The sequence below is a fragment of the Canis lupus genome, chromosome 8 (assembly GCF_048164855.1).
Source record: "Canis lupus baileyi chromosome 8, mCanLup2.hap1, whole genome shotgun sequence".
Taxonomy (NCBI): Eukaryota; Metazoa; Chordata; class Mammalia; order Carnivora; family Canidae; genus Canis; species Canis lupus.
The window spans coordinates 55,435,275-55,460,851 of record NC_132845.1 but is presented as its reverse complement, the minus strand read 5'-3'; the positions used below and the strand labels follow the sequence as shown (position 1 = coordinate 55,460,851).

General features: G+C 43.5%; 1 protein-coding gene and 1 long non-coding RNA gene across 4 annotated transcripts in view; one reads left to right on the top strand and one right to left on the bottom strand.

Annotated features, from left to right (window-relative positions):
* Nucleotides 1–445: 445 nt before the first annotated feature.
* Nucleotides 446–25,577, bottom strand: part of DCTN5 (dynactin subunit 5) — a 31,553-nt gene continuing 6,421 nt past the window's right edge. Inside the window, exons 3-6 of one of the 3 annotated variants that reach the window (XM_072836190.1) lie at nt 23,103–23,221; nt 19,695–19,806; nt 14,978–15,080; nt 446–11,705 (exon numbers count right to left, since the gene is read on the bottom strand). In XM_072836190.1, the coding sequence (XP_072692291.1) occupies nt 11,608–11,705; nt 14,978–15,080; nt 19,695–19,806; nt 23,103–23,221 (432 nt within the window). In that variant the 3' untranslated portion in view covers nt 446–11,607. Of the gene's footprint in view, nt 11,706–12,595; nt 13,622–14,977; nt 15,081–19,694; nt 19,807–23,102; nt 23,222–25,577 lie in introns of those variants that run through there. The other 2 variants (XM_072836191.1, XM_072836192.1) reach the window with 2 other exon arrangements.
* Nucleotides 11,543–15,310, top strand: LOC140638585 (uncharacterized). The gene is made up of 3 exons (XR_012035602.1): nt 11,543–12,079; nt 14,269–14,352; nt 14,968–15,310. It is a non-coding gene; the product is annotated as an uncharacterized lncRNA (long non-coding RNA).

The following is a 25,577-nucleotide window of genomic DNA, read 5'->3' as shown; positions in this document are numbered from 1 at the left end:
ACATCCTGCAGGGGGGTGTTCTGCTTGGCCTCCCACTTTGGAAAATTTGGATTCATTTACAGCACTTAAAAATCAAGAGAGCGCACATAAAAATTCGGATTTGTGGTTTTTTTCCTTAAAAAAAAAAGGCAAGACAAAATGCAAGTCTATGCCTACATACATACTTTCCTAGTTTGCCATAGGTCCCAGCTATCTCCCTCTGCCCATTTGCCTGACTTCCCAAAGTAGAGTGGAAACCCTACAACGGCAAAGTACCCAAGTTAGAAGTCCTTTTTTTGTGCCCCTTTGCACCCTATGATGTTTTGGACAGAGCCCAGCAAATATCGACCATATTTAAGTATCTCTACCTGCCTCCCAATAAACTGAGAGGCAATGATGACGTCTTTCCTAGCCCATGTTCCAAGCTCCCAGAGTTGTGCCTAGTAAAAAGAAGTAACTGAAATGCTTGCTGAATAAAAGGAAGTTTTTTAATTAAGTTGCTATTATTTTTTATCCTTGTGGTATGTATTTTTCATTGAAATTTAAAATATGTAGACAAAAGGTTTACATATCATAACTGTACAGCTCAATGGATTTTCACAACTTGAACCCACCCCACATAAACACCCAGATTGAGAAAGAGAACTCTACCAGCACCCCAGAAGTCCCCCCATGCCCTGTTTTGGGCAAAACTCAAAACTACCCCGTAGATTGAGGACTTGTTAGGAGACTTACAGGACTCAGCACAGAGTCTTACTATTAGCAGGCTATAATTTATTACAGAGAAAGGCCACAAAGCAAAGTGAGCAAAGGGAAAAGGTGTATAGAACAAAGCACAGAGAAAACCAGGCGCAAGCTTCCCAGAGCCCTTTCCCAGTGGAGTCACACAGGACACACTTAATTCCTCCAGCACTGAGTTCTGACAACAAAGGTGAAATGTTATTTGCCAGGGAAGCTCCATAGAGACTCAGTACCCAGGGCCTTTCCTGGGAGCTTGTCAACAAGGTGCTCTCTGCCTAGCACATATCAAAATTCTGGATTCCTGGAAAGAAAGCAGGTATTCAGGATAAACCATATTGTTTGCAACATTTAGGCAGAGTGAGCCACTCGTCATTTAGAGTATGTTGAGAACCCTCTCGAAATCCAATTACCCAGATGTCAGCCAAGGCTCAGCCTTACAAACAAGGAGAGTAATCTCAGGCCTACATTGTTAACTCTCTTCTGCACTGTCCCCCACCTTGGCCGTTGGCCCAGGCTTTATGCAGCGAATTTATTATCAGTAGAACCCCCTGCAAAATGATGAGACCAATCTGTAGTACTGATCTCAGGCCTGTTAGGGGTCCTGCATTTAGCCATTTAAAATATATCCCATTAACCATAAAAGTCTATTTTAGATATGTTATTGTCAACTATACCTCAATTAAAAACAACAACAACAACAACAACAGTCTATCCTAGAAAGCCAAGCAGCTTCCTCATAGAAAGCCAAGCAGCTTCCTCACTCAACTTCTGTATGATTCATTTCTACCTGGACCGTGGGACCACATCCAGGTCCAGCACAACTGTGGCAAGTGCAAGCTGCTCTGAAGCCTTCCAGGGCTGAGGCAGTGTGGTGCTAGGGCACAAAGACATAAGTACAATTGGGCACAAGGTCCCCCTGGAAGTGAGTATGCAATGTTAGGGTACCTCAAGCAGGACATACGTTAGATGGTGAAGGTTAACAGGGCCCCCAGTGTAAGCCTCCTATTCTGTGGCCTCCTGCCCTGGAGTTTCCAGTCCAGTCTGAAAGATCCAACCAGCCCTTGGTTTCTGAAGGGCAGCCTGAAGGCAGTCAGTTGCAAACAGTTTTGCTTGTTCATGAACAAATTTATGCATCTTGTGAATGTGCATTCTGTGTAGGAGAGCCCGGAGGCCCTCTGTTGTCACAGTTGGCACTGCCAGGTGTGAGCATAGACTCAGTGGTCTTAACTCTGAGCACTCCAGTGCATAGAAAGGCAGCACTGAAGTCTTGTCAGGAAGAAGGGAAACCTTCCATGAAAAACCAGGATCATAAATGCCCCCCTCCTACTTGCCCAAGGCTCTCCAGGTGCCAGGACGTCAGTCCATTGTTAAAAACCCCTGGAGGCCCCAATGTTCAGCAAACCAACAACATTCTTTCAATCACCTCTTATTCTACTCCAGGCCTTTTCTCTGCAAGGGATGTATGCAAGAGGCACAAATACATTTTTGCAGATAAATATTTTTTATCTAACTTAACCAGAAAGACAAACTCAGGAATTGGTCAGGATGTGTCACAGGGGTTGGACTGTGTCCCTACCCCACCCCCCAATTCCTAGGTTGAAGCCCTTACCCCCAGGACCTTAGAATGTGACTATATTGGGAGACAGGGCTTTCAAAGAGGTGATTCAATTAAAATTGAGACATGAGGGTGGGCCCTCATCTGATCTGACTGGCGTCCTTGTGAGAAGATTAGGACACAAACAGCATAGAGGCGACTATGTCAGGACACAGGAAGTGACCATTGGCAAGCCCAGGAGAGAGGACCGGAAGAGAAATCAAATCTGCCAACACCTTGCTCTTGGACTTCTGGCCTCTGGAGCTATGAGAACACATAGTTCTATTATTTAAACTCCCAGTCTAAGGCATTTTGTGATGGCATCCTAGCTGACTCATGAGGATGAAAGCCTGAATTTTCAAAAATTTTAAAATGGGTTTACATAACCTCCCACTCTTTTATCCAGTGAACAGCCAAAATCAATCCCTCTCTTAGAGTCAGATAATGAACCTACCTTACTAAGTGTGTATGGAGGGAGAGGGAGTAAGGAAGCAGCATCCGATCCATCTATCAGCCCATTGTGGTAAGTTCCAAATAATATAGAAAGCTGGACACAAGTCAACAGCAGTGAGACATCCCTGTCAAGAAGGCCCAGAGTCCAATCTGTTAACAGCAGGCGGAGGGGTCACAGTCCCTATGATGTGCCCTCCTCCAGTGTGCAGCTGTTGGCAGGGATCACAAATTTGGGTTCAGGTAGCCTCCACATTAGTTATAAAGAGCCGACCAGCAGCTTGATTTTAGATGGTCCCATCAGAGAAGAAGCCCTCTTCTGTGGGCATGCATATATGGTCTGATGATCCAGCCAGCGTCCATGATGGAGGTTTTCATCACTTAGAGCTTTACAGAAGGGGTCCTACATCTCTAATGTTCCCAGGGTCAATATTCCTGCTGGGCTGAAACAACTCGCGGCAGCCTGTAGCAGTTTGCAGCTTAGTCATGTCCAGACAAGAATCCGTGAATTTGGGATTCCAGAAGAGCCAGCTGTTTTTCTTTGGCTTGTTGCAGAAAGACATATCACAGTACCAGACAACCATGGTCCAGGTTCAAGTGACAAGCAAGGCTTCCTTTTCCCGGTGTCAGTCTTAGAGTCTGAACTGACCCGCTCAAAACCATGCACATCAGACTAGCTGGTCATTGGTCTCTACATATCACACATTTGATTTCAACTAGGGCTCACTGGCAATTTAACTGCTTTTTCCAATTCCAAGTGTGAATTTCCATACAGAAATTGCCTCTCTTTTCATGTTGTCTCCCCTTCCAGAAGTTCCAACAGACACAAATCATAGCAAAAATCATGAAGACTTGTCTTAGTTCCAATATTCAAAGAATTTACTCCAACACACGCATCGATAGCTAAAAGGAGGAAGCTGTATTCCACTAACACCTTATTTTTTTTACACCTTTCATTGATCAGATGATCCCTCCAGCATTTATGAAATTAGAACTATGAAACATTTTAAATCAATTTTATCATATTTCCAGATTTAATAGCCACAAAATACAAAGTCATTTTTAAAAACTTCCTTTTTTCCTCATTGCAAATTTACTCAAACCCCTAGCAGTAAATTCAGCACTGATAGGATTCTAACCACAGGTCTGAAGTGGTTAGAAGCTAACTCTTTTCTGCAGAGGCAGAAACAACCCCTCATAAGATAAGACCACTTAGCAATCATGGCATGTATATTTTATTCCATTTAGGAACATTTTTTAAGAAATGGTGAAGCACTGAAGAAACTTTAATTTCCTTTGACCTTTAACAACTGTTTTCATGTTCCTTTCTAGTTCTTGTCAATGTGGACTTTCAATGGGTACAGCTGCAATTGCCACATTAATACCATTGATCTGCAGAGTGTCAGGAATACTAATAGCCAACTCTTACTGAGCCCTTACTAGATGCTGGGCATGGGGCTAAGAGCTTTACAGAGATGATCTCCCTGAATCCTCACAAAGACCTTATTCCCATTTTGAAGATGAGGAAATGAGCACTTCTGGATTAGGTTATCGCCCCAGGTCCTATAGGCAGGAGGTGGCAGAGCTAGAATTGCAACCCAATTCTGCTGACTCCAAAGTACCCCTTATGCAGCCTCTGGGGGCCCTATCTGTCTGGCTAGCCACAAATACCAGATTCATTTGTTCACTCCCTCCCTCCCTATCAAAGAGCAGCATGATGTCTCATGGACCAGAGAACCCTAAATGGACCTAAAAGCAGCATGATGTATATCTTAAACTCATGGACCAGAGAACCCTGTTCAAACAACAGTTCCTCCCCTTACTAGCTGTGTGACCTTGGGCAAGTTACTCAACCTCTCTGTGCCTCTAATCCCACGTCAATAAAATGGGGATCATGATAGTGCCCATCTCCTAGGATTCTGGGGCATGCCTATCTCTGAAGATTCCTGTGAAGAGCTTCTAGGAGGAGAGCACTTCAAACACACCAAGCACATGGGCATGCCAACTGTTGTTATGATTACTGAAATAAAGAGAACCTGTGGCTATTCCCAGGGAGCTCAGGGTCTCTAAGAGGTCTTGCAGTTCCTGAGTCTCAGATTTCCTTATTCTCCCCTTCCTCTAGCCCTACTACTTCCCCGGGCTCTTGCTGTCCCTATGCAAAGTCGGAAAGCCCGCCTAGCTGACACCAAAGGTTGAGATGAATATAGCTGAAAAGAGGTATGTGGGTAGGGTCGAGAAAGGCCAGGGCTGAATGTCTAGACCCACGGTCTGAAAGCCAGAGAGGGTGTGGACTCCATTCTTGTGTCTCTCTTGGATGATTTTCATATGCACAAGCCATCTGCATGATGTCCAATGGACTTGGAGATACAAAACAAGCCATCTCCTCTCGTTGGGGAAGCAGGGACGTCCTGTGCTAACTCTTCTCACTTCAGGGTCTGGGTTGGACTGCAGAATGACAAGTACATGTGGCCAACCCACCAGCAAAAACTTCAGGAAAACAAAGGATTAACTGATTGGGCAGCAAGGTTCCTTCTCAGAGCCACATGCTTTGGAGGCCTGGGATATTGGGGGAACTGCATAAAACATGGACTTTGTAGCCAGATAAGACTTGGCTTTGATTCTGGCTCAGTCATTAATTAGATGTGTGACACTGGGCAAATTTACTTAACCTCTATGAAGATCAGTTTCCTCCTCTGAATAATGAGTTATAAAAATCCCTACGTTTTTGACAGTTGGGAGGATTAAATGTTCTCTAATAAGTGCCTGGCAAGGAAGGGTAATTTCTGTTCCCCATCTCTTCTTTGTGGTAGATTGATTATAAATGAACAGATGTTCTTAACTTTATTCTAAATTAAAAAATATACAAGAATATTATACCTTATACTATTAGGAATTTCACTCAAGATGTATCATTTCGTAATAACAGTTGTTAAAACTACCAGTCATTGAGCGCTTACCCTGAGCCAGCAGTCCTGCTTTACATGTATGAATGCATTTAAATTCTCATTAACAACCCCTATTCATGTTCCTCATTTTATGGATGAGAAATCTGAGATTCCACAAGGGGAGATAACTTGCCCAAAGTCACAAGGCAAGTAAACAGCAGGGCTGGGATTTGGTCTGCCTGTCTCTGATGCCCACACCCTTCACCACTATGACCTGAAAAAGGGCCCCCAGGAAACTCTGTTTCCTTGGCTTTCTCTCCTACTAATCTATAAGACCCTCCAGGCACATGATGAGATGAGCACTGGGTGTTACACTGTATGTTGGCAAGTTGAATTTAAATAAAATTTTTTAAAAAGTAAGATTCCCTCCAGAAGCAGTCTGGCTCCATCTTATTTTCTACAGGAGCTAAGAAAGGCAGGGCCTGGTACTCAGCAGCAGCACAACAGGTGTTTGTTAAATGAGTAAATGCGAGATGTAGCAAGTAGTCAGGACCCCACCTTCCTAGCCCAAGTGCATGTTCTAGAAAAGTACAACCAGATTACTGGGGGGCTCTCGAAGTGTTTCAGTGTTCCTGGACTTACAGGAACTGGTTCAAGATGGCAGGACACTTTCCTGACAGCTCTTTTGAAATAACAAAGCCTTAACACATTGTCTCAACACTGCCAATGGCATTACAGGGGCCTTGCAGCACCACAGAAACTATCCCCCAGGGGATCAGCTCCCAAGATCTAATCACCCAAGGCAACCAACCAGGTCCAATAATGCCAATTTGTCCTGGAAATAGCTGAGGGCAAGTCAGAACATGTCTGGGGCTTCATGTTCTAGACCCCTGTGGGCTCTCACTGGCCAGATCAATGCACCAAGAAAGGCCTCCCTATCCACCAAAATCCCCTCTTTATAGCTGAAAAACTTCCAAGGATGTATTAAATAGAAGCAATGTTTGTCTGATTCACGTCAAGTCTGTCAGCACCCACATGGGTCAGAGTGACAAAGAAGGGAACTGTGGCCTCAGGCGCTGAGTGAAATGGCCCATGCAGAAGTGACTAATTCAGAAGCCACTGCAGATCCCAACTAACCACAGGAGCCCTGTGTAACCACATGCAACAGAATCCACCAACAGGAGGTGCACAAACCAGTCATTCGTCCTTGTTTCCTGCACCAGGGACCCTGCAACATGAGACTTACTTAGGCTGGGTAGGGACTCAGGGGTGAAGGAACTCATATCCAGGTAAACACTCTATTAAGTATATGCCAGATACCCACAGGCTCACACCGGACTCCTTAGCTGGTGTGGGCTCAGACAAGAACACAAGTACATAACTAGAATGCTATCTAAATCTTGACAAGGGTCCTTCCACAAGGTGTTATGGGGGTCCACAAGGAAGCAGTTCCAGGCAGAGGAGCATCCTCTAAATGGCTCTTTATTGGGCACTACACTTCTGATAAGCAATATCCTCTCTGTGCCAGGCCCAGGTACCTCTCAGGAGGCACCCTCCCTCCCAAGACCAAGGGTAATGAGATTGGAAATGTGGTAAGGGTAGGCAGACTGAGGATAGTGAGGACAACTGGAGAAAAGGAAGAGGTGTGAACTGGACAGGTGATTTTTCCTCCCTAGCAACCATTCATCCTCTCTTCTGGTAATATCACCTCCTCCACACACACAACCACCAGGCACCACTTTGCAGTCCATGTGGGCATGTGCCCCACCCAGGTCTAGGCAATCAGTGCATTCCACCTTCCTGGCCATGATGATTACTTGAGGCTTGATAGCTCCCAGGTTTGGGCCAATGAAAGCCAGGTCCACGGGTTTTGTCAAGAAAGGGGAACTTTGGGGTGCTTGGGGGGCTCAGTCGATTAAGTGTCTGCCTTCAGCTCGGGTTATGATCTCAGGGTCTTGGGATCGAGCCCTGTGTCAGGCTCCCTGCTCAGTGCGGAATCTGCTTCTCCCTCTCCCTCTTCCCCTCCCCCTGTTTGTGCGGTCTTTCTCACAAATAAATAAAAAATCATTAAAAAAAAAAAGGGGGAGTTCTTTCTACTAATAACTGGAACTGCAGGGTCACTTGTGAAGCCTGAGAATGAAGCCAACTCAAAGGAAAGCAGACTCAAGAACTGAAGAGACAGGGCAGCCCGGGTGGCTCAGCGGTTTAGTGCCGCCTTCAGCCCAGGGCCTGATCCTGGAGACCCGGGATCAAGTCCCACGTCGGGCTCCCTGCATGGGACCTGCTTGTCCCTCTGCCTGTCTCTGCCTCTCTCTCTCTCTCTCGCTATGTATCTCTCATAAGTAAATAAAATCTTAAAAAATAATAATAAAATAAAATAAAATAAAATAAAATAAAATAAAATAAAATAACTGAAGAGACAGATCCCTGATGATGCTGTTGTGAGTCTTGGAATATGGCCTGAAGTCCAATCTGGCCCTGGCCTTATCAGCCCCATAGGCCAGTGAGTTCCCCCTCTACCCTAAGCCAACTGGAAAGAGTCCCAACCAAGGTCTCTCCCATCAGTCTGCTCTTCTGGGAGTATTGTGAGGACAAGACACTTTCTTCTCTGGGTTTTAATTATCTGGTGACAGATTGTCCCTGGGGTGAGAGCCACCATGGAGACAGAGTCCAGCTGGCCTTTCCTAGGACACAAGACTGTCAACAGCCTTTCTAACAGTATCAGTCAATAATTAGACTCTTTTACTGTTTGAACTAGCTATTGTTTCTGTCTGCCCAATACCTTGCTTTGGTGATGGACTCTTTTCTCCACCCATTCCCACCATGGAGGGATGGAGGAAAGCTCATGACCCAGATCAGGTCTATGGTACAGTCCTGGCCACAGTAATTAATCCAAAAGGGTATGGGACTTGCCAGAAGCCACTGAGAACCTTTCTGTGGGACTTTTACAAATTAGTACTGGAGGGAAAAAGGCTTTCTTTCAGGGTCACCAAGCTGGAAGGGTATGCATCTGGAGCTGTCAGTTGCCACATGCCCCAATGCGTGGGGAAAGCCCACTCACAGTAGGAGAAAAGGAAGCCAACACACAGGCTTGGGAGAGCTTGCTTACTGTCTCCCTAGTCCAATCTCCTCCTCTCCTTTTTACTGTTAGAATCTCCTTCTTCAGAGTTTTAGCTACCCAAACAGTGACTAAATTTACAGCCTCTCTTGTAGCTAAGGGTGGCCCAGTAATTTGGGTATTTGATGAGTTCACTGAGCCCAGCTACCTATTTGTCCCGAACAACCTGCCTATCCCTGCACTGTTAGGAGGGATAACTCGTTGGAGCCACAGTATTTCCATGGTCTCTCTGTTATAGCAGCCTCGTCTGTACCTTTACTAATGTGCAGGTGAAAAAAATATACAAGACAAGGGGGCCTGGATGTCTCAGTCAGTTAAGCATCTGCCTTCAGCTCAGGTCATGATCCTGAGGTTCTGGGATCAAGCCCCCGCATTGGACTCCCTGCTCAGCAGGGAGGCTGCTTCTCTTTCTCCCTCTGTCCCTACTCCCTCTCATGCACATGCCCTCTCAAATAAATCAGTAAAATCTTTAAAAATAAATAAATAAAATCTTTTTAAAAAAGATATAGAAAACAAAGAGCTCTATGGGGTTTAAATCTCTGGATACAGTTGTCCCTGTGGTGATGATATTATTACTTACAGAGTGCTAGGAGTTATCTTTAATGTTTATATATATAGTAGCTTATTTAATCTGAACCAATTCTGTGGGGGACACTATTGTCATTCTTGTCATATAGGTTAGGATACCAGGGCAGAGAGATTAAGTAACTTGCTTAAGGTCCATATTATGCTGCCTCTCAAACTAGTCTTTTCCATGATTTGTTGCGGAAGCCAATAAAATCCATTTCTTACTTAAATTGGCTCAAGCTGCATTTCTGTCACTTGCAACAAAGCATTCTAACTGGATTTTTGTCTAATCCAACTTGCAGATTCCTCTATAGAGTGCCAACCATATGGTACGGAATTTTATGACACTATTTCTTACAGCAAGCAAGACAATTCTACAATTCTCTCATGGAACCTACTCCCATTTACCTTCAAAACTGCAGCTACAAGACAACAGGGCACATTGCAAGGAGTCAGTCATCTAAGAAGGGACACTGGGCTTCCTGTCTGTGACAGACGGTGTTGGATGGTTCAATCAATACCATCTCCCTCTGGCTGGGGGAGATGCCAGAAAATGATTTAAAAACAAAAATTTGCAGCCATTACAAATTGCAGCCATTACTGGTGTCAGATAGGACTCGTAGCAGATGTGCTCCAAGGGAAAGCCTAGTCTCATCTTACTAGGGGAGAGCTGAATTGCACGACTAGGCTGCCAGATAAACCTGGGTCAGCTACTTCTTCACTGTATGGATTGTGCCAAGTTATCTAAGATCTTTGAGTTTTTTTCTCATCTGTAAAATAGGAATAACATCTACCTTACTGGGTTGGCGTGAGCCATAGCAATATAGTGAATGTAAAATTTATAGCAAGGGACCAGGCATGCAGTGAAGTCACGATCCAGGGGTCCTGGGATCAAGCTCCACACTGGACTCCCTGCTCAGCAGGGAGGCTGCCTGACGAAGTGAGGTAGCCATCATGGAGGTGGAGAGGGATCACCTTCAAATGCTTTGTTTTGCGTGTTAATCTTTTAATGCACAAACATAAAAAAAAAACGACAAACTAGAACAGTTTTACATTGACCTAGAGGAGATCACCACATATAGCCATTTTAACAAACCTCATAACCAGATATTAAGTCAGGAAAGCTCCTGCTAGATCCTAACCTTCAAGGCTGGACTACCTTATCCTGTTCACAGCAGAATCAGAGCATTAAGCAAAGCAAAGCCTTTCAGACCTTCCTTTCTAACTCTTCCTTTTAGACCAAGAAGTCAGAGCAAAACCAGGCAAGGTTGTGTTATTCCCCAGGAGAGAATTAAGAAGAGCACTAGTAACTTCATTTACTCCTTGGGGCTCTGTGCCCACAGAATGATTTAAGAGTCCCCTGTGTATATATGTGATTGGGTCCAGGTACAGATATTTTGGTCTGAAATGTAAGGTTTATGGCAAATACGAGTGGGTGAATGGCTCTAGGCCAGAGGACAAGTGTCACAAAGGCTACATCTTCAAGGAAATAAGGCATATGCTGTTGCCTCCAAATACTGTGAGGCAAGGAGTGACTGCTAGACTAATTCATCCACACAGGAGACTCATACCTAGGTCTTTGCAAAAATAAAACCCCTTCTAGTGAAAGCCAAAGGCCCTAGAACAGAATGCTAGATAGCCTTTTATTAATCACCCTGGGTTAAAATGACATTTAAGATCATTTTGGGAAGAGGAGAAATGCTAACCACTCCTACCTTCAAGTTTTAGTAGCCAAAAGGAATCTGGGCTCTGAAAAGTCACAAACACTTTTTCCCCCCCACGACCATTAGCAATTGTAGCAACTGGCCAAATGTTGCTCTCATTGAAGCTGAGAGTGACCCATGTGGGAGGTGCTCACTGTGTGAGCAGCTAATGGCCATGAGTAGCATGCGAGCTTCACGACCTCCACCTGGGACACACCCTGCTCTGCAGGCCTGTTTCAGCAGGATCCCATCACCCACAGCACCAAGGGGTGGGAGTGCTGGGAACAGATGATTCTGTGTTCCACAGATAATGTTATGAAGTGACTGTTAATAGATAAGACCATTAAGCACAGCATTTGGACACAATTCCTCCAGACGTTCTGTTGTCAAAGTCTTAAGAGCTTAGAACCTGGAAGGATTGGGAAATTCTAAAGAATTAAAACCAGACAAAGAAAAAAAGAGGGCAGAATGTATCAAAGACACAAGAGCTCTTTGTAGATGCTGGCTGGCTCACTTTGTCCCCAAGTTCATCTTAGAGCTCAAACGAATTCAAGACACGAGGCAGAGACATTAGACCTGTGTCAAGGGCAAAAACTTCTGGTAGTAGCTCTTGGTGACGTCAATCATCAGCTCCTGGGTACATTCTGGGAGCTCCCCTGAAAACAGTCCTGGAGAAAGAAAGACCTGGTCAACGAACTGGAGCCGAGGAAAGCCAGCAGTTTTAATTTCCATTTAAACCCCTATGAGGCCCTTTTCTTTACTCATGAGCATCTAAATGCTAGGTCTTCCAGCTTCAACACTAGCAGAATATTTTTACTGACCGTATCTTCAAGATGGAATTTTTGTGTGTGGGGGGAGACAAACAATAATACAAATCCTCGAATGGATAAATATCTTCCAGATAAAAGCAGTTAGTACATTATTGTATGATTTAAAGAGTTAAGGCATCTCTGACTACATGGGAGGTTGTTTCAAAGATTGGTCCATCCCCTGGATTGTGGTGTGACACCTACAGGGCAAGCCAAGGTGAACACCCTTTGAGGTAAGAAACCGCTCTGTTGTTCATACAATGAAACTGAATCCAACCCCCAAACCTGCTACATATAGACAAATCGTGGATGGGAGTAGAACAGAAATATCCTATTGAAAGACAAAAAATTGTATTTAAAGATTTCTAGGAAAGAGGCACTCTTGTACACTATGGGTGGAAGCATATATTTGTACAACCATTTTGAAGAGGAATTTTGGAAAATCTAGCAAAACTTTTAAAAGTTCACTCTGTAGCCTGAAGAATGACTTCTAAGAATTTATCCTCCAAATAACCTTGCCCAATTAAACAATATATGTACAAGAATATTAATGCAGCAAAGTTTCTAATAGTGAAAATCCAGATACAGCGTCTAATGACCCATTATACCAGGGAACTGATCCATTACACTGTGGTGCTTTTATGCACTGAAAACCACATAACCATGAAAAGGAATTAGGGGAATCTCTACATACGACAAGAAAAGATGCCCAAGATACACCATTAAGAACACAAGTTTCCAAAAAAGAGAAAGTGTGAATCTGTTTATACAGGTTAAGCAGTTTTATATATCTGTGTTATATACACAAGTACATATATACACATATACAACACATACCTCTGCATTAATATGCATACAAAACAGAGACACTTGCATACATATATAGAGAGAAAATAACAGGTAGGATAGAAAAAAAAGTCTAAAAAATACAAAATTCTCACAGACATCTACCTTTTACAAATGAGCAGCCCATGTTAGATTTGCAAACATATGTTTGGTCTGTACAGTATTTAATCTTTTTTAAAAAGTTAGCAGCCAACCCTTAAAAATTCAGATATATCCCATAGAAATTCAGATTTTTAGCTCCTCATGAAATATCAGAAGTTCTTATAATGTTACGCCTGTATTCTGGGACAGCCATGATAGGCTATTACTTCAATCACTTCTGACTCCTACAGGCAGTTTAGGCTTTTTAGTTCTTGACCCAGATTCTTCCTGGATGATTCGCCTTTCATTTTGTTCCACTACTCAATGTCACACAGTGGAGCCCTCCAAAACTGTGCTGGCTGTCCTACAGTCTTAGGCTTCTTTATAAAAGATGTAAATTGCCAACAGCAGTATCTAGATGTTAGCATTTCCTTGTGAAAATACTGAAAACAAACATGGGAAGTCTCTTGTCACAATGCACAAAGTACTAGACTCTAAATAAGGATTTTAAGTGCTAGTCAAGGCTTTCCTATGAACCAGCTCTGATCCTGTAGACAGACAATCCAATCTCTCAGTTTCCCCATCTACACAATGATCTCTGAGGTCTCAGGCAGCTTGAATCCTCCATCAGAACCTCCAAACACAGTGCTTATTTGGATTTAAAATATCAAGTAGTAGGGGCGCCTGGGTGGCTCAGTGGTTGAGTGCCTTCGGCTCACGTTGTGATCCCGGGGACCTGGGGTCCTGGGATCAGGTCCCGCATCAGGCTACCGGCAGGGAGCTTGCTTCTCCCTCTGCCTATGTCTCTGCCTCTCTCTTTGTGTCTCTCATGAATAAAGAAGTAAAATCTTTAAAAAAAAAAAAAAACACACACACAAAAAACAAAACAAATACCAAGTGGTGTCTCCCACCTCAGTCATCAATGCACAAAGACCACACCTGGTTCTAAGAACCTTGAATAAGTTAAAAGAGATTAAGGTATTTCTCTGGCAATTTACTTCTCACCTCAGATCAGATAACTGTCTGACAATCAACCTAAGACAAAGGCTGGGGCTATTCTGATCTGCATTTGCTAAGAACAATGAGACTTTTCCACAGTGGGAACCCAATATAGGGAGAATCACTCAGCAAGGCTCTCCTTCCTCCTCTGCAAATGCAGAGATGCATGGAAACAGCAGAACAGCCAATTTCCTCCCTAAAGATTCTAAGTGGATGATTTTGTACATCTCTGAAACCCAAAGTCAATGATCTGAGTGATGAGTTTTTTAATTAGAAAAGCAACTAAACCACTCAGTTGGTGGTAGATCTCATCTACTGTCAAATCTCTTCCTACATAGCATCTTCCATCTGTGAATCTCTGGTGTGCCCTCTGTCCACGCTGCATAAGTTCATCCATATAAAACCATATGGAGAAGAAAAGAGACTGCCTTGGGGTGGGATAGTGGACATGAGATTTTCTTCTTCCTTCGGATTTTCTGTTTTCCAAATTTTCTAGGATATCCATGTATCACTTTTGTTTCCTCACGTGTTTGATCATTTGGAACACTGAGCTGATGAAGGCTTTACCTGATGGCATTCTGTGAGCCAAGATCGAGAGGGGATGTACTTGCTTCTCTTGGGTGTCCTAGAGCTATCATTAGTCTTAGACCACGGTTAACGTCAAATTTTCAGTTTGGGCATTTTTGGGCAATGTGGGAAATATAAACTCAAATCTCCAACCAACATGAAGCCATTGTTAGAAATCTCTGGAGAGAAATGGAGACTTTTTCTTTTTCTACCCAGAACCCAGGCCAAGAGAGTCTTGTTTCTTTATACTTTTCCTGGGCTGGTGGCGGGTTTACTCTCTATCAGCTTTTTGTTGGGAGATCACACTTTAAGAGGATCTCTCTGTGGATACAAGGCTTTCTCTCTCATCCCTACAGGAGTATGAAACCCTAAACTACTCTAATTAGGAAGCTACATAAACCTAACCATACTTATAGTGAGAGTTTCTTTTCCTCTTTGTTTCTGACCCTTGAAATTTCCTTATGAACCCAATTATGCATTTGAAAAGATACTGGTTATATTTTAGATAGCATTTCTAGGTAATCTGTAGCAGGAGAATTTTTAAATTAGCTAGATCAATACATTGTAAGAGATAAAAAATTGCGTATGTTTTTTTTTGTGATGGAAAATGAGCTTTCATATTCAACAGCCAAGCTTACCTGGGCAGCCTGAGAAGACAGTGAATGGTGGCACCACAGTTTCTGGGGGTAATACTGTGTTATCAAGAATTTTGCAGCAGTCTTTCAACACACACCGGCGCCCCTGAAATTAAAATCTTGTCACTAGGAAATAGAGCAGGAAATGCTTGAATAAAAGTTGCCTGGTCTGCTGTATGGAATGCTATTTTATATTTTCTCTATCCATGCTATCATATAATAGATAAGGACAATGACAAGAGGTTTGGTCACAATTCCCTATTTTGGGTGGCACCTGACAAGCAGGAGGTAGGGATATGAATGTGCATGCGTATGTGTGCATGTGTGCATGAACTTGGAGAAGGGTTGAATGCTAGGGACAGTTCATGTTATCTTTGGCATTACAGATTCAAATTCAGTCTTCCAAGAGTAGTGCGATTTTCTGCTTGTCTTTTAAAATGCAGTAGACATTTATTATTATGCTTGTCTGACATCTGATCTCCTTTCTTCTGTAACAGAACCTGTATTGTTCTTGGAAACCACCCCTCTGCCCATCACAGTCCCCTATGCTAACCCCAAGCCCCAAGCCTGGCCACAGCAACTGATGTGGGGAATGAGCCCAATCAGTCTGATGAATCTTATTGTCAAAGATTCTGCTGGTATTACTGGGAAAATAGCTTTTTCCAGTAGGGTTTCTGGAGGATAGGACAGACATTTGGACCAGCTGTCTTGTTTCCATGAGTGAAGAACCTGCCTGAGAACCTTCCAAGGGAAAGGGGGAAAGAGGAGACTAATTCTCGTATCAATCGAACCCTTGGAGCCACTTGTGCATCGAATAAGAGTCTACTTTTTACTACTGGTTTGTATTAGCAAATATGCTCATTTTGAAGGTTTAAGCCAAGCCTTATGCTTGACTTATCCACTGCTGCCACTTTTCAATTCTGCCACCATTCACAGCATTTTGAGGGCAAGAAATAAGGTCTAGTAGATCCATCTGTCTCCTGGGTTAAGGGAAAGGACAGGCTTCTGTTTACAGATTAAAGTTGTGCCTCAGACTACCTGCTGGGTAAATGAAAGTTTGGGTTTTCGCTGACTGAATTTACATCACCAGGGCCTGTGAGTTCACTTGTGCTCTGGTCAAATGATCTGATAAAACATACTTGGCTGACAGGGATGCCTGGGTGGCTCAGCAGTTCAGCGTCTGCCTTTGGCTCAGGTTGTGATCCTGGGATCTTGGATCGAGTTCTGCATTGGGCTCCCTATGGGGATCCCGCTTCTCCCTCTACTGATGTCCTTGCCTCCCTGTCTCTCATGAATAAATAAATCTTTAAAACCATACTTGGATGACAATGTGGAATCCCTAACAACATCAAGACAAGGCTAACCTGTCCAGATTTCAGATTTTACCAAAGAATATGAAAAATATTTTGACTTGGTTGTATTAAAAATTTCCCCATTACTAAAAAATACCCAAATTGCATGTATTTCCAGGAATTTTCAGGTAGATTACCAAATGAATTTTTAGAAAGCTTATACCTTGAAGGTATGAATTTCTGAAGTGACTACTAAGCTGTCTGGCGAGGCGAATAATAGCCTTGGCAATCCTTGGCGCTCTCTGTGGCTTAGGAACAAATCACCACCGCAGCAATCCGTTCATTCTTGGAAAGTTCTCTCCCATGAATTACCTGCTAGTGGCAATTCCAAAAATATAGCAGCTGGCCAGCTCCCCTGGTGACTCTCAAATTAACTCAAAGATAGCCTATGACACCTAGGCTCCTATAATTCTGACTAAGCACATGGGCACTGAATGGAAAGAAGTTGAATGTGCTGCATGAGGCATGACACATTCACACAGAAGCAATCTGTAGATAAATGGCCCTGGAAAAGAAGAGCAGTGTGAATAAAACCTTCAGCCATGTACACAGTCTGGAGGCACCTGCTGTGTCCACTAGTTAGCCATTCTGCCCACTCGGGCAAATGATGCGTAATCAGCTTTCAGAGCATTCTGGGCGAGCTGATCACTTAAATAGCAGCAAAAGTCAAAATGCTGGTACTTCTTAGGCATGAATGCATTGGCAATAGATGAAAAGATCAAAAGCTGAAACTGCATCTTTGTTCTTTCCTGGAGGACTTTCCAAAGAGTCAAGAACTCCATGTTGCCAGTATCACAGCTACCTGTATCTCCTTACACAAGTCACTCAGCATCTCTCTGACTTAGTTTCCTTGTCTGTAAAACAAGACATAAAACCAAACTCGCATGGACACAATGAGGATTAGAGACAATAAATATAAAGCTCACAGCACAGTAACAGTTCTTATGAAGACTGCCTGTGTGGCTTCTCCGGCAGGCATCTGAGCCACTCTGACACCTATACCTTCACACACCCAAACAGGAGTTAGACTACCAAATGGATGCTATCGGAAGGATCTGTGAGTCATGGGGACAGCTGGACTTTTTTAAAAGAGTTCCTGTGAGCTCTGAGATTCTAGAACTCTAAAAGAATCTTTCTCCTGAGATTGAGAATTTGTAAAAGGCTCACAAATAAGTACTGCCAATACCCAACAGTGACTATGTCTGAACTAATATATCAAAAAGTAGGGATCCCTGGGTGGCGCAGCGGTTTGGCGCCTGCCTTTGGCCCGGGGCACGATCCTGGAGACCCGGGATCGAGTCCCACATCGGGCTCCCTGCATGGAGCCTGCTTCTCCCTCTGCCTGTGTCTCCGCCTCTCTGTCTCTCTCTGTGTGACTATCATGAATAAATAAATAAAATCTTTAAAAAAAAAAAAAAAAAGTGGCACAAAGGGGTGCCTGGGTGGCTCAGTCAGTTAAGCATCTGCCTTGGGCTCAGGTCATGATCCCAAGATCTGGTATTGAACTCAGTATTGAGCTCCCTGCTGAGCAGGGAGCCTGCTTCTCCTGCTCCCTCTGCTATTACCCTGGCTGTGCTCTCTGGCTCTCTCTCTGTCAACTAAATAAATAAAATCTTAAAAAAAAAAAAAAAAAAAAAAAAAGTGGCACAAAAAGCAGAGCACAGGACAAGAAAACTAGAACTCCCTAAGCACTGGGAAGAGCATTTGGATTTTAATGGTTCAGACATTTTGCTCTGAGGCTAAAGGACAGGACTGACACATGAGGCTACTATGAGGATGTCATCACTTTGAAGAAAATGTCAAAAAAACAGCTATGGCTTAGAAAGCCAGCTTTTGTCACACAGAATGAGGGGATAGGATGGGTTTCACTGTTTTCCCCTTTCTTCAACATCATGCCAAACTAAAGACCCTCTGTCTCTAATACATATATATGAAGGGACTCCTGGAGGAGAATATCTGGCAAAACAACCACTTCATTTAATTCTGCCTAACAAGTCAGATTGGGATGTTTTCCACAGCACTGTGGCTCTCCATTGCATGGTCCACCTTTGCTGTGCTCTTGTGGCTTACAGAATGTGACTGCATGGTTCCTCCAAGTATTTTGATACTTGAGTCTTTTCTAACAGAGAGCTGCCTCTGTATTACTGGAAACACCCATTTATTTTTATTTATTTATTTTAAGATTTTCTTTATTCATGAGAGAGAGAGAGAGAGAGAGAGAGAGAGAGAGGCAGGCAGAGATACAGCCAGAGGGAGAAGCAGGCTCCATGCAGGGAGCCCGATGCGGGACTCGATCCAGGGACTCCAGGATCACTGATGCCCCGTGCTGAAGGCAGGCGCCAAACCGCTGAGCCACCCAGACGTGGAACACCCATTTAAAAACATAAAAAGGGGGATCCCTGGGTGGCTTAGCGGTTTAGCGCCTGCCTTTGGCCCAGGGCACGATCCTGGAGTCCCGGGATCAAGTCCCGCGTCGGGCTCCCAGCATGGAGCCTGCTTCTCCCTCTGCCTGTGTCTCTGCCTCTGCCTCTCTCTCTCTCTCTCTCTCTCATAAATAAATAAATATTTTTTTAAAAAAAGCAAATAAATAATAAAAACATAAAAAGTTCTTGGCTTGTCCTAGAAGCTAGAATTTGGGTCCAAATTTAAAATATAGGAAACATTTTCCCTAATCTTTGAGACAGTTCAGCTCTGGTCATTAACACTCTCATCCAGGATATTCTCAGAAATCCAAATGAAATCAAGCTCTTCATCTATGAAATACTAAGAAATTCAACTTTGTAACACCTTGGCCATACGAAACAAGTAGGTGCCAAGGCTCCTGTGGACCAGGGTCCTATAGGTTTCACTGAAAAAGGGCCCACGTGTACCCTGCATGCCCATCACCCTGAACTCCTTGCAGTTCCCCTAATGTCATGCCCCAGGCCTCTGCTAGACTGTACGATCGTGGAGATAAAGCAATAGGTAGGCCACAGAGTGGGCATGCTATCCATACTGCCTGGGTTAGAATCCCAGCTCTACCATTCATTGCCCTGTCAAATCCCCTAATTTCTAAGGTTTTCAGGCTTGTTGCCTGAAGACAGGGGTAATAATAGTAACTACCACCCTTGGATAATTATGAGGGTCAAATAAAATAATCAAAGGCAAAATCTAACATCATATAGAAGAGGTTAGAAAAAGTTCAGCCAAAAAAGAAAAAAGAAAAGAAAAAGTTTAGCCATGATTATTAATGCCCAGAAAACTCCAAATCCAAACTCTAATTCCAGTAGACCAGAAACTAGTTCTACCCTGCTTGGTCACAGAAGGAGAGGCCTACTGATGTAAGGAACGGGACCTGGAAGGGCAGTGAGGCTAGACACCATACTCACAATCACACAGTTCTTGCCAACGTGAACATAAGAGCCAATCTGAGCTGCGTTGACCACACAATCTTCCTCAATAAAAACATGGTCCCCGATATGTAAAGGAAAGAATGCGACACTAGAGAAGGAAAAGAAGATGAACAACAACAAAAGTGTCAGTATGATGTGCTTTTGTTTTTATTTATTTTTTTCTAAGTTTTATTTATTTATGATAGTCACACAGAGAGAGAGAGAGAGAGAGAGGCAGAGACATAGGCAGAGGCAGAAGCAGGCTCCATGCACCGGGAGCCCGACGTGGGATTCGATCCCGGGTCTCCAGGATCGCGCCCTGGGCCAAAGGCAGGCGCCAAACCGCTGCACCACCCAGGGATCCCAGTATGATGTGCTTTTGATCAAGGTTTATATAAAACTGCAAATCATACTCTCAACTTCAACATCTTGTCTCAATAAGACTGCTCCTAGGGTGCCTGGGTGGCTCAGTCGGCTAAATGTCTTCCTTCAGCTCAGGTCACGATCCCAGGGCTCCCTGCTCAGTGGGAATTATTCTTGTCCCTCTCCCTCTGCCCCTCCTCCTGCTCATCTGTCTTCTCTAAGGAATAAATAAAACCCTTTTTTTTAAAGATTTTATTTATTTATTCATGAGAGACACAGATAGAGAGAGGCAGAGACACAGGCAGAGGGAGAAGCAGGCTCCATGCAGGGAGCCTGATGCGGGACTCGATCCCAGGACTTTGGGATCACGCCCTGAGCCAAAGGCAGACGCTCAACCACTGAGCCACTCAGGTGTCCCTAAAAAAAATCTCTTTTTTTTTTTCCTAAAAAAAAAAATCTTTAAAGAAAAAAAGTGTGGAGGCACCTGGGTGGCTCAGACAGTTAGCATCTGCCTTTGGCTCAGGTCATGGTCTCAGAGTCCTGGGATCGAGTCCCGAGTTGGGCTCCCTGCTTAGTGGGGAGTCTGCTTGTCCCTCTCCCTCTGCCCCTAACCCCGCTTGTGCTCTCTCTCTCAAATAAATATAGATAATCTTTAAAAAAAAATAACATTTAGATCAAGACTTGAAGGATGAGTAGGAGTCAATAGGCTTTCTCCAGATTTTTGACATCATTCCCATTCTCCATGATTCCTCAATGTCACTCATAGTCATTCTCTGGTCACACTACCAACTTTAGTACCTTAGGATGGAAAATATTTGGACTGGAACTAAAATGAAGTAGCTGTATGCTCGCTGGCTTTTTCTAGTCCTGTATTCCAGTCTGTCAAGAATATTTTGTCAGAGACAATGCTTGTCCTCCCTGGACCTATAGTTTATTTAAATCTTCCTTAATCCATTTGTATTTTTGATCGAGGACCCTTATATGACAATGAATTCCTTGATCTTACCACAGTCTACAGCAACACTGTTAGCTTTTGAATTTTAAATTAAAACTTCCAGGGCGGCCCCAGTGGCACAGCGGTTTAGCGCCGCCTTTGGCCCAGGGCATGATCCTGGAGACGCGGAATCGAGTCCCACGTCGGGCTCCCTGCATGGAGCCTACTTCCCCTCTGCCTGTGTCTCTGCCTCTCTCTCTCTCTCTCTCTCTCTCACTCTCTCTCTCATGAATAAATAAATAAAATCTTTAAAATAAATTAATTAATTAGTTAAAACTTCCAAACTTGGTATTACTACCTGGTTTCATTATCTATTATCTGATTTTGGTATTGAGATATGTGGGGTGCAGGATGGGGGAATCCATACTCATTTGCTATTCATGCATTGCTATTTACACTTTTGTATTCCTATATTTCTCATGTGGACTATTCCTATTTACACATCCTACTGTTCACCAACAAACCCCCTATTTATTCTCGGTGCTTTTCTGAGACCATATCCAGCCCAATAATGCTGCCAACAAAAGGGGGAATGGACAACTCTAGCAGAGTACCTGTCACAGTATGGAACCACAAAAGGCCACCACAAGGTTTTCTAGTTTCCTCCCAATAGCCTTCTGAGCTAATGAGCAAATGTTTTCACGTGAATGATTTACACTGACTCCCTGCTCCCATTCCTGTATGTAATGGAAAGCCTGGAGTCTGGCCTCATTCTGAGACATGCGCAATGATTCCTGCACACTCTACTCCTACATATTATAGTCTGAGTTGGTTGCTCTCTTCTCTGTTCCTCCCTAACCATGTTCATGGCCCTGTGACAGGAGTTTCACTTTATATGGTGGCTATCACATTTTATAGTAGCCATTTATGTATGTAAATGTTTCTATCACTAGGTTTTTGATAACTTTGAGGTAGGAATGCAATTTCACCTATCTTTACTTACCCATCTTAGAATCTAATGACTAATATAAAGAAAGCAATCAATGCTTGCTCAATTACTCAATGAAATGCAGATGGTGCCATAGGTAGGAGCCAGGAGGGAAAAGAGGGAGAGGCCAAATAAACCCCACCGAAAACCAAGAAACAAAAAAACCAACCCTCCAAAACCCAGTATATCAGGCATAGTGGACAGTTTTCCTGCCATGTCCATGTCCTTTCTTAGACAATCTTTACTCCCACCAAGAGAAGAGTGGGCCTGACTTACCCCTGCCCTCTGGGTCAAAATTGTTTAAGACAAAGTGTGGGCACTTAACTCCTGCTGAACCAATCAGATGCCCTCTGCCAAAAGTCTGGAAATAAGACTTAAAATGTTTGGCTGGTATCTGCTTAGCCTAAAGAGAACTGACACGAATAAGGGAGGCAGCACAGTTGGATCCATGAGAAAAGGGGGAAGATGAAACCAGTGTGAAAGAGAGGAGAAGGAAGCAGAAATGCAGAGACAAGGACTGATAAGAAATAATATCATCTCGGGGATCCCTGGGTGGCTCAGCGGTTTAGCGCCTGCCTTCAGCCCAGGGTGTGATCCTGGAGTCCCGGGATTGAGTCCCGCGTTGGGCTCCCTGCATGGAGCCTGCTTGTCCCTCTGCCTGTGTCTCTGCCTCTCTCTCCCTCTCTCTGTGTCTCTCATGAATGAATAAATAAAATCTTTAAAAAAAAAAAAAAAGAAAGAAAGAAAGAAAGAAAGAAAGAAAAATAATATCATCTCGGTAGAAGAGAGATAGAATAGTTGTCTTGATTCTGGCTGTCCAGTTACACGTTCTAGTCCCTTGTGAGGCCTGGCCCTTTTCTTACTCTTATATTCCATTAATATGCCCGTGTCTCTTCATCAGAACCCCCTCTGCCTTTGCCAACTTAAGTAGATTCTGTTTCTGGCCACCAACTAACAGCTAGGCCAAGACCACCAGAGTTGTGTTCATTACAGTGAATTCTTCCTCAGTGACCCAAACCACAGCACAGACCTGCTCCTTACATCACAACTCAACAGGTGGAACACACCACCCATAGTAGCATCTCACCCAAGCCCGAAACAAAGTAATTAACTTACATACCCTTTGCTGAATTTCTTGAATGGTGGCCTTATGACACTCCGACTTTTCACAACACAATGGCGTCCAACCCTTACATTTGCGAGATCCCCTCGGATAATACAGTCATTCATCACGATTGTCTATAAAATAAAGCACATTTAAAAAAACTACCAACATAGCCTAAAACAACTAAAAAGAGTTGGTAAGAAGACACTGATTGAAGTTATGCTATGATCTACTGAGTCACATGTGTTGTCAAAAGGGTAACTTTTAAAGTAAAGAGAATTGCTTCATAACAGTGATTCAGTTGAAGATATTCCCAGCATATCACGAGCTTTGCCCTTAATATCTCATCAATAGGACTCATTGAACAAACAGACCTTTATTGAGAATGCTATAGTAGACCTAGTTTACTCACCTCCTCAGATTTATTTAGTTCCACCTGCCCCTATGCCTTGGCTGCTTGCTCAGTGATTCTCAGTGAGAATTCAGGCTGTTCCTACCTTTGCCCAATCTCCCAACGCTCCTACCTCCAACCTCATGCTCCCAGAGTTAGGCCTATTCAGCTTCTGGTTTCTCCCAAATTCTGACTCAAGTGAAGTGCTACAATGCAGGGTATGATATCCAGCTGCCCAAAGACTGCATAGATGGGCTGCAGGGTGAATAACAGAACTGAGTAGTTTGGGGGAATTGATGCCCTGTGCCTCGTAAAGAGTAGGCATTCTGGAAATGTCTTTTGAATAAATGAATAAATGCGGTTCTAAAAAAAGTGCATATGGCTGGGGTTACAGCTAGGAAAGTAAGCTGGGACCAGGCTTTCTGAGGCATTATGTATGCTGAATACAGAAGCTTAGGCTTTTCCCCAGAGGATATAAGGACTCAATGAAAGTTTTTAAGCAGAGGTATAATACACTGAATCTTTATATTAATTTTTTTTAAAGACTTTATTTATTTGACAGAGAGAGTGAGTGTGTGTGCATAAGCAGGTGGAGTAGCAGGCAGAGGAAGAGAGAGAAGAGGCTCCCCGCTGGGCAGAGAGCCTGATGCAGGACTTGATCCTAGGACCCTGGGATCACAACCTGAGCCAAAGGCAAACACTTTTAACTATTTGAGCCACTCAGGTGCCCCTAAACCTTCATTTTAGAACTATTACTCTGAAAGCAGTCTAGAGTATGAATGGATGGGTCAGGTCAGACTGGAGGGAAAGTGACCCTCCAGTCACTGATGATGATGATGACAGTGGATCAGAGTAAAACAAGGAGATGGGTCCTCTCTAAGCCAACAGCTGTACATTAGGAAAAGAGAAATATGAGGTATGGGAATCTGATCAAGCCTCCAGATCTATTAATTAAGAGGGAGGAGAGGGACAGAGAGACCATATTCAACAACTGTGTAAATAGAACTGGCCAAATTCAGGGGCACTTGGGTGGCTCTGTCAGTTGGGGAGTAGGGAGCCTGCTTCTCTCTCTCTCTCTGCCTGCTGCTCCCCCAGCTTGTGCTCTCTCGTGCTCTCTCACTGTCAGATAAATAAATAAGTCTTTTTTAAAAAATGGCCAAATTCAAAATTTGAAAAATCTTGGGTGGCTCAGTGGTAGAGCATCTGCCTTTGGCTCAGGTTGTGATCCTGGAGTCTTAGGATCAAGTCCCACATCGGGCTTCCCACGGGGAGTCTGCTTCTCCCTCTGCCTATGTCTCCCTCTGTCTCTGTGTCTCTCATTAATTAAAAAAGAAAAAAAAACTTCAAAATTTGAAAATTCTACAGAATGAGCCAGTTTCTTCAACATGTAAGTGGCATGGGGAGAAAAATGGGCTAGGGGAAGAGAACTGTTACAGATTTAAAAGGGTCCTGAGAGATATATCAACCAGACACAATGTGTACTTGACTTTGTTTGGATCCTGATTTGAATAAACCAACTGTAAAAAGGCATATTAAGATACTAGAAAAACTGAATATGGACTGAGGATTAGATGATATTAGGAAATTGCTGGCTTCTTAAAAAATATATCATAAGGGTACTCTTTTAAACCTTTAAATTTTAGTGATACATATTAAAGTATTTATGAATGAAATAATACAGTGTTTGCAATTTGCTTTAAAATACCCTAGCTCTTGGGACACCTGGGTGGCTCAGCGGTTGAATGTCTGCTGTTGGCTCAGGGCATGATCCCAGGGTCCAGGATGGAGTCCCCCATCGGGCTCCTTGCGAAGAGTCTGCTTTTCTGTATGTGTCTCTGCCCCTCTCTCGCTGTGTCTCTCATAAATAAATAAATAAAACCTTAAAAAAGGGAAGCCCGGGTGGCTCAAAGGTTTAGCGCCGCCTTGAGCCCAGGGCCTGATTCTGGAGACCTGGGATCGAGTCCCACGTCAGGCTCCCTGCATGGAGCCTGCTTCTCCCTCTGCCTGTGTCTCTGCCTTTCTCTCTGTGTCTCTCATGAATAAATACAATATTTTTAAAAATAATACAAATTTAAAAATAAATAAAATAAAATAAATAA